This window comes from Heloderma suspectum, chromosome 14 (genome assembly GCF_057233095.1).
Source record: "Heloderma suspectum isolate Gila_16-S chromosome 14, 16-S_ref, whole genome shotgun sequence".
Classification (NCBI taxonomy): Eukaryota; Metazoa; Chordata; class Lepidosauria; order Squamata; family Helodermatidae; genus Heloderma; species Heloderma suspectum.
Window position 1 is genome coordinate 13,912,764 of NC_139471.1, and position 12,703 is coordinate 13,925,466.

Genomic DNA, 12,703 nt, shown 5'->3' on the forward strand with positions numbered 1-12,703 from the left:
TCCCGTTGTCTGTGTCTGGACTTGGCTACTGGATTAGACTGAAAGAGGCCGCCAAGGAGCCCTTGACACACAGTTATCTCCTGGATGCCTTGGCATCTGCTTATGCCTGGGGTGATGAAAAATTGACTACAATTCCCATAATCTCTGGTGAATAATTCCAGTGGACAGGGAGGATGGGGATATTGGGAGCTGTGACCAGATGAGTCACTTTTGTTCAAGCCACTTTCTCCATCTCTCTGCCTGAGAAGCTTTGGCTGGGGGTAGGGTGGGGAAAGAGAGGAATAGGGGGAGGAACTGGGTATAGTTGAACAGCAGCCCCTCCCCTTGTTGCGTTTTGATGTTTGAGGGCATTTTGACAGAGCCCGATCCATTTTCTGGCCAAACAGCCCTCTGAACATGCTCTCTGAGTTCTAGTTTCTCTTAGTGGCCACAGTCCAGCCCAGACCAATGCCAATGAATTTAAGCACACCCCATGTTGTGATGGATGGTGGCCATTACATTGGGATATACTGATAATGACTGTGTTGTTACCTAAACAGATGACAGCCGATCAGTGGGAAAACTTAATTCAACGTGCGGTGCTGAAGCCGGAAGTGAAAAAGTACCTATTCTACAACTCAAGGGCATTTGGGATAGCCATCACAGTGGTAATGACCGCATGGCATCATTGAGAGTTGGGGAAATGGGTGTTTCCTGAGGTCCAAAATAACTGCATGGTATCTTGTATTAGGGCACTTCTCTGTTGCTGGGATGGGACAACACCACAAGGGTTGCGAGCACAAGAACGACCCGGATAAATTGGATCTAGATCCTCTGAGTCCAATCTCCCTGCTCCAGACTTAGCCTTCATTTTGGATGACAGTATAAACTGACATGAGCTTTGTTTGGGTTCCTGAGCTCTGGTGGCTGGGCTGTCCTCTTTTGAACATTGTTTGGATTATTGTTGGAAATGAGAACTCTCCCACATTTGCCACTTATGTGTGGAGTGAAATGGCTTAGCTGGGCTTGTGTGTACTCTCGTGAGTCCGCCCCGCGACCCGCTTGCCGGAACCCTGCCAACTGCTGAGACGCGAGCTGGCTGGCGGTTCGTAGGGGCCCAGCGCACGCTGCCCCTGCCACTGCCCCAAGCAACTGCATCCCTCTCTGCTGAGCACCAGCACAGAGGGATGTTGCTCTCGGCGGCAGGATGGGAAGCCTTTCCATCCTGCCATCGCCGCTCGGGCAAGGAGCGGGGGCCGCGGCACTTGGGCATGAAGTCACAGATTGGCATCTGGGGAACCAAACTGGTGGGAACCCACTGAGCTCAAGCCCCCAAACAGACACTCATGACATCCCTAGGCCTAGCTGCTATTGTGCCACATTAAAATATACCACCCACTCTTATCATTTCAGGTTTTGTATGTGATTCTCTGGATCAATCTTTATACTACCCTGCAAACGTTTTCCATCGGAAAATCCTGGAAAGTCAGTATCTTGGTCACTGTGGTGGCATTTGTGGTTGCCTTGGCCATCAGACTCATAACCCATCATCGCCAAAATAAGGTAAGAAGAGACCGTATCTGGTTTTATGTTTGATTATGTATTCCTGTACGAATATTGCTACAAATTGCAATGGCCATTGGCTTGGTGCAAATAAAATTTGATTTTTTGAGTGACTGAGACTGGATCTGTACTGAGCTGTGATTTCCATAGTGGTTCACCAGACATTAGTAGGGATGCTGGAGTAATTTGAGATGGACTAAAATGAGCTCAGATTTCTAAGAATCCAACCTGCGGAATCCGCTGCAGAGTGACCCGCTCAGTCCGCATGGAGTCCATGGACTTTTGGACGATTTTTTTTTTACTTTCCCCAAATTTACACATATATATTCATAGCAAAATACATACGTTTCTACTGAGGAAACGCTGAATGGAATGGGGGACAATACGCTAAATGTTACATACTGAGGTAAATTATGTAAATACTTACATAAATACTTAAGTAATTATTTGCAGATTTTTCTGCATGATGAAAAAAAAACCATCTGCATCAATCTGTGGATGGATGATGGAACAAAAGGCACCTGGCAATCCATGAAACACAGTTGAAGCATATTTTACACAGTCGGTATGTCCCTAGACATTAAGAATGTATTATGTAGATTCATTCTATAACAAATGAAAAATGGAACCAAAGGATGTGCATTTGGTTCCACATGCATTTGTTCTTAAACAAATGCAATGAGTAATGAATAGTGTTCTTTTCATGATCTCATTCATCTCTCATTTGGGAAGGAGAAAGGGCTTGACCTTTCTGGGACACAGTGGTTGATTTTGTTGGCCACTGCTTGATAGCTGCCATTTTGTTTTCACAGTATGTATCATTCTAGAACATTCTAGGAACAAAATAGCGGCCTCTAGCAGGCCATTGCCAGGATGTTGAGGTCAGGGCCTCAGTCCCACATTATGCCTATCCCATGAGTGAACAGCCCACATCACATTTCACTTCAGAATCCAGTGTGGAACAAACTGCTGCATACAACATAGAGCAGATGGGGAAGGTCAACATAACGTGAGTGAAGTGGAGACAGACTTGGGCAGTGAGCCTGAATCTGAAAACACATAATGCCCAAGGGTGTCCGGTTTATCATCTGTGCAAATAGCCATTGTGTCAAGGACACATGATGTAGTAGTAATGGGGGACTTCAATTTCCCCAATATTTGTTGGGAGACAAATGCTGCAAAACATTCCCCTCCAAGAGATTCCTGACTTGTATTGTTGATAACTTCCTCCTACAGAAAGTAGAGGAGGGAACTAGAGGCGGCTATCCTTGACTTGATCCTAACCAACAGAGATGACTTAGTGGATAAAGTAGCAGTTATGGGAACTCTGGGGGAAAGCGACCATGTTATACTTGAATCCTTGGTTCTAAAGGAAGCAAAAGCCGAGTGTAGCCAAATGCATATCCTGGATTTTAGGAAAGCTGATGTTAATAAAATCAGAACAATGATAAGTAAGGTCCCATGCAAGTGACTCTAATTAGAAAAGGAGTCTAAGATGGGTGGGAATTAAAAAAAAAGGAATTTCTAAAGGCACAATTACAAACCATTCCAACAAGAAAAAAAGTTGGAAGACAACAGAAGAAGCCAGGGTGGCTTCACAAAAAGCTTAGAGATGACCTGAAACAAAACACACACACACACACATATAGGAAGTGGAAGGAAGGACAAGCAACAAAGGAAGAGTACAGGCAGGCAGCACAGAATTGCAGGGATGGCATCCAGAAGGCTAAAGCTGAGAACAAGCTGAGGTTAGTGAGGGATGCTAAAAGCAGCAAAAAGGCTTTCTTCTGATACATGCATGGTAAGACAGAGGAAATAAATGGTGGTTCAACTATTAAATAAGGATGGCAAAATGATAACAGATGACAAAGAAAAGGCAGAAGTGCTCAATTCCTACTTTGGCTCAGTCTTCGATGAGTATATACCTCGACTTCAGCAAAGCTTTTGACAAAGTGTCCCATGATATCCTGATGAGCAAACTAGCTCAAAGTAGGCTAGATGAAACAATGATCCAGTGGATCCACAGTTGGCTACAGAATTGGACTCAAAGAGTGCTTATCAGTGGGATCTTCTCAAACTGGGGAGAGGTAACGAGTGGGATACCGCAGTGCTCAGTCCTGGGCCCAGTGCTCTTCAACATTTTCATTAATGATTTGTAGGAGGAGGTGCAGGGAATGCTGATCAAATTTGCAGATGACACAAAATTGGGTGGGATAGCTAATACCCTGGAAGACAGAAACAGAATTCAAAGTGATCCTGATAGGCTGGAGTGCTGGGCAGAAAACAACAGAATGAAATTTAATAGGGATAAATGCCAAGTTCTGTACCTAGGAAAAAAGAATCCAAATGCACAGTTACAAGATGGGGGATACGTGGCTTAACAACACTACAAGCAAGAAGGATCTTGGAATAGTTGTTGATCACAAGCTGAATATGAGCCAACAATGTGATATGGCTGCAAAAAAGGCAAATGCTCTTTTGGGCTGCATTCATAGAAGCATAGCTTCCAAATCCCGGACGTACTAGTTCCCCTCTACTCAGCACTGGTTAGACCTCATCTAGAGTACTGTGTCCAGTTCTGGGCACCACACTTTAAGAAGGATGCAGACAAGCTGGAGCGGGTTCAGAGGAGGGCAACAAAGATGATCAGGGGATTGGAAACAAAGCCCTATGAGGAGGGACTGAAAGAACTGGGCATGTTTAGCCTTGAGAAGAGAAGACTGAGGGGAGATATGATAGCGCTCTTCAAGGACTTGAAAGGTTGTCACAGAGAGGAAGGCCAGGATCTTATCTCGATCATCCCAGAGCGCAGGACACGGAATAATGGGCTGAAGTGACAGGAAGCCAGATTCCGGCTGAGCATCAGGAAAAATGTCCTGACTGTTAGAGCAAAATGACAATGGAACCAATTCCCTAGGGAGGTGGTGGGCTCTCCCACACTGGAGGCATTCAAGACGAGGCTGGACAGCCATCTGTCAGGGATGCTTTGACTTGGATTCCTGCACTGAGCAGGGGGTTGGACTCAATGGTCTTGTAGGCCCCTTCCAACCCTACCATTCTATGGTTCTATGATTACTATCATTTATTACATTTCTATACTGCCCCATAGCCGAGGCTCTCTGAGAACGCATGGTTTGTTGTTGGCTTTAGGGATGACAATGGAGTCTGGTTGGGGGCTTGAGCTTGGCGGATTACCACCAGCTCCCCCCCCCCCAGACTGGAGTCCATGGAGTTCTATGCTTGCCCTAACTTGGTGAACCAAGTCAGGCAAGTGCGGCAGACCCCGCTGTTCTGCCAAGCTGCCATTCTGTGCAAAATGGAGGCTCATCCTTTTCCCTAAAGGCTGATTTTATGTAAATGGCAGATGTAAATAAGCCCATTTATGCAACACTGCAGGCGTAAATGGTCTGTTGAGACCATTTACGCCCGTAATGTTGCATAAATGGGCCTCTTTGTGGCTGCCATTTAAGCCAGATCAGCCTTTCTGGAATAGGCTGAGCTGCCATTTTGCAATTTTGCCATTTTCCCCATTTTGTGGGGAATCCATACACTCCTACCTACATGCTAACCACTACACTGCCCTTTTCTAGCTCACCGTTCAATGACTGTCAGCAGATCCTAGTGAACTGGGTATTATGCTATGGACTGCTGCTGTTTGGCCTATGGTGGCTGTTCATAGAGGTCTGGATCAACACAGCTGCCTGCATTTTTGGACTCTCCTTGGCGGAGTGGCTTGTCATGAGGAACACCTGCACTTCAAAATTTACCACTATACCGCTGGTAGCAACCAACCCCATACTGTTGCGTTGACTGCCTTTAGTCTGTTGATAGGAATATAGGACACTACTTTATGCTGAATCAAACTATTGGGCCATCCAGTGTTCTACTCAAACCGGCAACCATTCTCCAGGGTTTCAGGCAGAGAGTCTTTCCCAGCCTTATCTGGAGATGCTATGTGTGGTACTATTTGTGCTCTGCCACTGAGCTATGGTCCTTTCTGTGGACACTATGGGTAGTATTCAACTGTCTGTGTCATTCTGTTAGCGCAAGTGATGTTGTGCCAGTGGAAACTAGGTTCTGAACTATGTGCAAGAGGAGAATCCAACTAACGTTATGTTTGCTGAAGCGTGGTTGTGCAACCGGTTGTGTGTTACCCTGGTGCAACCCCTTGCTCAACTGGTTGTATCACGAAAAGCTTTGGCGGAGCTCTGCTAGCGTTACTTGAGTTTGTGGAATGACACTGCTGGATGCTGCCCTGTAGTTCTGAGAGCGGTTTGAGCCGGGGGACGCCTCAAAGACACTTCTCAGCACCCTTATGGAACTATAACCACCCTGCCAACTGCCTCAGAGACTTAAGCTGGGGGCAGGGGGAGAGAACCTGTGGTCCTCGATATGTCGTTAGAGTCCAATTCTAATGGACTCTAATGACATATTGACAATTCCAATGGAGAGGCAGTGTGGTGTAGTGTTGGACTAGGAGCTGGGAGATCCGGGTTCTAGTCCCCACTCAGCCATGGAAGCTCACTGGGTGACTTTGGGCCAGTCACACACTCTCAGCCCAACCCACCTCACAGGGTCATCGTTGCAAGGATAAAATGGAGAGGAGCAGGATAATGTAAGCTGTCTTGGGTTCCTTGCAAATGCAATAAATAAATAATAAATAAATAAATTCCCATCAGCTCCAGCCAGCATCAGGGATGATGGGCGTCCGACAGTATGTGGAGAGCTGCACACGTCCTCCCGGCCTGTTCCAGAGACCTTCACTGGAGGTATCTAAACAGAGGCTGGGTGGCTGTCTGTCAGGGATACAGCTTCCAGCTCTATAATTGAGGCAAAGTAGGTGCCTACCAGATGTAGCGGATGGCTGCCAGAGCCCCTCTCAGCACTGCCTCATGCTTCTGCGGTCAAGGAGCCTCTTGCTGGGCCTCAGGTAGGCACGACTCTAGCTGCAGGAAGGAACGATTCTGCTCGCAAACAGCCTGAGAAGCAGCAGGCAGGCAGACAAATGGGCCAGGTCACCAGATGCGGCAGATGGTTGCCTGAGCCCCTCTCCACTCTACAATTATTCATTCTTAGTGCTGTGCCAAAAACGTCTCCCTCATTTCTTCTCGACCATCCCCATTCATTCTGAGAGAAAAAACATGGCTTTTGAAAAGGAATTCAAAGGAGGAGAAATTTCGGAGAAATTCTCCTGGGTCGGGTTTGGGGTTCTTGGGCTTACCTTACTTATGAGGTAGCTGAGGAGCGCGCATGAGTGTCCTTTCTGTCATCATTGTATTCGTTTTGGTGACAGGTGAAGAACTTTTTTTCTCCCAGGCATTTTAGTTTTTCAGTTTGTTTTTCTCTGGTACTGTATTTTAAATCCTTTGCTGCTAGCGTCTGTTTGATTGTTTTTATATTACAGTTTTAAACTTTTAAAGTTTTATATTGTGTCTGTGTTGTTTCATATTTTACAGTTTTAATTGTTATGAACCGCCCAGAGAGCTTCAGCTATTGGGCGGTATAAAAATGTAATAAATCCATTAATACATAAATAAATCATACAATAATCTCCGCGGCAGCCTGTAGCCTCCTCAGCTTCCCACACTTCAGTTAAAGCCTTCATGAGGAAGATGTCATGAGGCAATCCCTCCCATGGGGCTTTTTCACTGGACTGGGAGCTGGGAGAGCCAGGTTCTAGTCCCCACTCAGCCATGGAAGCTCACTGGGTGACTTTGGGCCAGTCACAGACTCTCAGCCCAACCCACCTCACAGGGTTGTTGTGTGGATAAAACGGAGAGGAGGAAGAGGAGAATGTAAGCTGCCTTGGGTTCCTTGCAAGAGGAAAAAAGGCAGGATATAATTGCAATAAATGCAATAAATGAATGAATGAATGAATGAATGGGCTTTTTCAGTTCAGGGAGTGCAGGTGGCCTGGGAGGTGGCAGGGCAATGGAAAGATGTGTCATAGAGAGAGAAAACACACATGGCAGCCTCAGCCACCAAGCTCAAAAATTCCACCAAAAGAAATTCAAACTTCTGCTTCAGAAAAGTGGAAGCCTCAACACAGTTGATGCTGTTGCCACCTACAGAAGCAGTGCAATACACCAAAAAATAAAATAAAAATAAAAATCCTGAGGAAAAGAGAAAGAGGCTGTGCTACAACCCCTGCCAACAGTGAGCCCTACCTGTGAGAAACTGTTGCAGAATTTCTCCTCCCCTAGGAGCAATTTGATGAAATTGTCCCCTCAATTTCTCTACCCACAAATAGGTTGGGGAATTTTGAGGGGGCATTTGTGCACAGCTCTATTTATTCTACATCAGCCTTCCACAACCTGGTGCCCTGCAGACGTGTTGGACTGCACCGTCCATAATTCCCAGCCAATATGGCCGTTGCTCGTGTCCATGATACTGCAAAATGGCTTCCCTCCTGCCTCCATTGAGTAACATCTTTCCTTTTTCTCATTTATCAGATGAACATGAATACTGACATGAGGCTGGCCGCTGCCAATGAAGCCTTCATGAAAAATGAATTCCTGGTGGGATTCACAGACAGCCCAGACAAGTATCGCAGCATCCCACAGGTACCCTTTTTGGGCGAGATAACTTCCATCTCCATCTGGTATTGTATATGACGGGGACACTATAAAAATCATTTTTGTCACTCAGGAAATTCTATCTGATTTTTTCGTGTTCATATTTACAGCCCGATATAATATATATCTATTCAGAATAAGTCCTGCTTTGTACAGTGCCTGGAGTTTCAGCCTTTCCCAGTTTTTTAACCACATTTCCATCCTGCTGTTCCTGAATTTCCCCATTTTTATTGCAACAATCTTGTGAAGTAGGTTAGAATCATAGACTCATGGAGGGGCCTGTAAGACCATCGAATCCAACCCCCTGCTCAATGCAGGTCATCAAATCCAACCCCTGCCCAATGTAGGAACAGCATCCCATCTTGGATGCGGTTACAGCATCCCAGATAGATGGCCATGCAGGCTTGTCTTAAACACCTCCAGTGAAGGCAAGACTCCCACCTCCTGAGATAGTCAATTCCACTGTTGAGCAGCTCTTATCATTAGGAAGGTTCTCCTAATGTTTAGCCAAAATCATCTTCCCTGTAATTTCCACCCATTAGTTCTAGTCCTGAAGAACAAGTCTGCTCCATCTATTGCAAGTTTTGGGGAGCTGTGGCTCTCCAGGTGTTGTTAGACTACAACTCTCATCATCCCAACCATCACCCATGCTGGCTGTAGATGATGGGTGATGGAGTCCAGCAAGATCTAGAAGGCCACAGGTTTCTAATCTGTTGCATGATGGTGCTTCAGATATTTGCAGATTGCTGTTATGTCTCCCCTAAATCTTCTCCAAGCTCAAGATATCCAGCTCTTTCAACAGTTCCTCATAGAACAAGGGCCGTAGCTGTCGGTGGTAGAGCGCTTGCTTCTCATGCAGGAAGTCCCAGGGTTGATCCCTGCTATCTCCAGGTAGGGCAGGAAAAAAGTCCTCCCTGAAACCCTCAAAAAAAGAGTCACTGTCAGTCGTGCTGACAATACTGGGCTAGATGGACTTAGGATCTAACTCAGCTTAAGTCAGCTTCCAATATTTGTATGACAAGGCCATGTGAATGAGTGCAGATTTGAACACCGGCCTCTTAGTGGTTAGTCTGACACACTAACCACTAGACCACACTGGCTCTTATTTAGTCATTTGAAACTAATTGAATTCGGTGTTTGATTTGGCTCTTTATCTTTTAGAAAGGCAAAGTCAATGGGAGACATGAGTCACGTGGCTAAGATTTAGTGTTTTCCTAGCTGTTTTCAATAACAGAATAAAGTAGGCAATGTAAGATGGGTATTCATGGGAACATTCTTTTCCACATTTCAATGGATATACTCATTTCTGAAAGCAGATTATTAGAGTTAGTCATTTGGTCAAACAAAATCAATTGACTTGGTAAATATTGGTCAAATGATGGTCAGGTAGTTTTTAAATATTCAGTTTATTAGAGCAAAAAATACATATTTTGATCATCAACAGGTTTGCTACTTAGTGAATTTGTCTGGTCCAAATTTTTGTACAAATGTACCCAGTTCGCTTCTCCAAATCTACAAATGAGCTAGAACCTGTTTGCACCCCGTCATCTGCACTTTTCAGAGTTTTTCAATGCAGTTTGTAACTAAAACAAATACTCACATCAATGCATCTATTAAGAAATAGTGGACACAAAAATGCTTATATTAGGGGAACGTAGGTACAAAAACGCATTATATTAAGGAAAAACCACTTGCAAAATATGTGCATAGTAGGAAAAGGATGTCCACCAATGCATACATTAGGGAGAGTTGTGCAAATGTTCATACCAATTGGGCACATGTACAGACTGATGTGGAAACAGGGCAAAATGAACTTACATTTAGGGTTGGATGGGTGCCCCACCATCCAGGTTCTCTGGGTGCCCACCCAGCCCCTGCCCCCGCTCACCAGTCCCTGGGCTGCACTCGAGCCTCTCCTGCACTCAGCAACCAGCCTGTAGCTTACTCAGACCTGTCCGCCTCTGTGCCAATCATCATCTTTTTTAAAAACATGGCGATCGGCAATCTGTGCCCATAAACTTATACACAAAAGAGTGCCATGAATCTTGTGTATATGGGCAATTCACAGCACTGTTTTGTATAAGTTTATGTGCCCACATAGACATTTTAAAAACATGGCAATAGGCACCGAGGCAGACGGGTCCGGGTAAGCTGCGGGCTGGTCGCTGAGTGCAGGAGGGCGGTCCAGGGACCAGCGAGCAGGGGAAGGGCTCAGGGGTCACAGCTCAGGGGGCGTGGGCACTGGCGGTCCGTCAGATAAGCGGACCAAAAGGGGCACCTGTATCATCCCTACTTACAGTTCGGAAATGAGGGAAGGAATGAGGACAAAACTGTCAGATTTGCTCATCCGTACTAATTTCACTATGTATTTGGTGCCAATTTTTTAAAAAAAATAAAATTGCCAGGCATTTTAGCTGATTAGTTTATCCCCCCCCCTTTTGTGTTTTTACTGCCTTTTGTGACCATATTCCATTTTGTTTTTATTGTATGTTAGGATCACTTGACCATTTATTTGGGCGTGGTGTTTTGTACATCACCCCGATATCTTTGACTACAAGTTGGTTTAAAAATCTTTTAACAATAACTATAATCTAATCCTTCATGGGAGCTTATCAGAGCGGACAGCCAGAGCACATGAAGGGGATAACCCCTGATTCCTGCAGCAAGTACAATGGACTCATGGGAGGATCGAGGCAGTGAACTTTGACCCTGCTGAGTGCTAATATCACTCTTTTGTTCAGAGATACCTGCAGTTAGAGCAGGTGGCCAGCAGGCGGAGTAGGTTTGTCACTGTCTGTCGCATGCAGCCTTCCCTAGCTAGGCACACTCCAGATGCTTTGGACTACAATTCCTAGCATTCCTGACCATTGGCCATGCTGGGCCGGGTCGATGGGCACTGAAATCCAAAAAACTTGGAGAGTGTACTAGGTTGGGGAAGTCTAGCTGCAAAGCTCAGGGGCAAGCAGCCCGCACTCCTGCCCTTGTTATCAAATGACACCATCATGAAATTTTTAACTAACTGTCGAACTAAGCATAAGTTTATTTATTATATCTTACATTTTTATCCCACCTTTTTTCCTCTTTAAGGAACCCAAGGTGGCGTACATAATCCTCCTCCTCCTCTCCATTTTAGCCTCACAACAACAACCCTCTGAGGGAGGTTGGGCTGAGAGTCTGTGACGGGCCCAGAGTCACCCAGTGAGCTTCCACGGCTGAGTGGGGAGTAGAACCTGGATCTCCCTGCTCCCAGTCACTACACACCTACATAGTGGCATTTTTGGTTTTGCAGAATATTTGACGGCATTTGACTGCAGCCTAGTGATAGGTGGTTAACTAGCTGGCATTCCAACTCCATGGCTGACAAGGTGTATGACCGAAAATATAGAATAGAACCCAAATGCCACAATAATATAATAGTGAAACAGAAAACCCATCTTAAAACAAGATCATGAGGGAATAAAATCCAATAACAGAGTCCGTTCATATATATACTTCCAATGCATCAAAGAAACATCCTTGTGATTTCGTTAAAACTCTGGAGAAAAGAATTGGTTTTAACCAGATGCTTGCAATGAAATAAAGTTGGTGCCAGATGAAACTCTCCAGAGAGGTAATTCCTTGCAGAGGGCCCGACCACAAAGTAGGGAGTAGTGAATACCCAGCCCATTATAAGTCCATTCCATCCAGGTTCCAGTTCACCATGTGAATGGTTTTAAACACACACACACACATTTTTGTATGCAGCTTTCCCTAATATATACAGATATCCCTAATATATACCTACAAATAACTTTTTGTATTGTGTTTTTTGAGCTGAGAAGTGCTTCACAAAATTCAGAGAGATGCAGAATCCAAAGGATTGCTGTGTTCCCATTAGGGATTTATGGACTGTGTAAACTCCACTCCGCCTGTGTTTCACAGATTGTCAGGCGCCTTTTCTTCCGTCGTCCAGTCAGAGATGGGTGCGGATATTTTTTTTTTTGTCAAGCAGAAAAATACGTAAATAATTACCTAAGTCTTTACGCAAGTCTTTACATAATATACCTTAGTACATAACATTTAGCGTATTGTTTCTCATTCCATTCAATGTTTTCTCAGCTGAAACTTACAGTACATATTTTCCTACGAATTTATAGGCGTAAATTTTGGGAAAGTAAAAAAAAAAAAAATCACCCCAAAGTCCACTGACTCCGTGCAGACTGAGGTGCTCCGCAGCGGATTTTGCAGGTTGGATTCTTCGAGCTCATTTTAGTCCATCTTGAATTTCTCTAGCATCCCTAGTTCCAATCCACATGTTTGTCCTGGAAGGGTGCATTAGTTTGGCTTGTTTAAAAATGCAGACCAAACAAAATTCTCTCTCTCCCCTGCCCCTCATCCCTAGGGATGTCAGGGAAATCTACAATGGAACTAAATGAGTTTGGATTTTGATGAATCCAACTGGTGGGAACCGCAGCAGAGCATCCCTTCCACTGTTGGGCAGATTTCACGGACTTGCAGACTGGTTTTCTAACTTTCCTGATTTTGCACACATTTCATCACAGAAAAAATACACTTTTTTTTAAAGGCCAAAAATGTGCATTTCCCCC

The 12,703-nt window shown here is 45.0% G+C and overlaps 1 protein-coding gene across 13 annotated transcripts in view; it reads left to right on the plus strand.

Moving 5' to 3' along the window:
• The window catches only part of TMEM268 (transmembrane protein 268), a 116,199-nt gene that overhangs the window by 37,775 nt on the left and 65,721 nt on the right, over positions 1–12,703 (plus strand). For 11 of the 13 annotated variants that reach the window (XR_014785953.1, XR_014785952.1, XR_014785954.1 and 8 more), the window contains 4 exons: positions 540–647; positions 1,393–1,542; positions 6,222–6,311; positions 7,995–8,105. Coding sequence is in view for 7 of the 13 variants with exons in the window: in XM_084821418.1 (XP_084677544.1) it covers positions 540–647; positions 1,393–1,542; positions 6,222–6,311; positions 7,995–8,105 (459 nt within the window). In the remaining 6 variants the exon portion in view is untranslated. The remainder of the gene's footprint in view (positions 1–539; positions 648–1,392; positions 1,543–6,221; positions 6,312–7,994; positions 8,106–12,703) is intronic. The other 2 variants (XM_084821421.1, XM_084821422.1) reach the window with 1 other exon arrangement.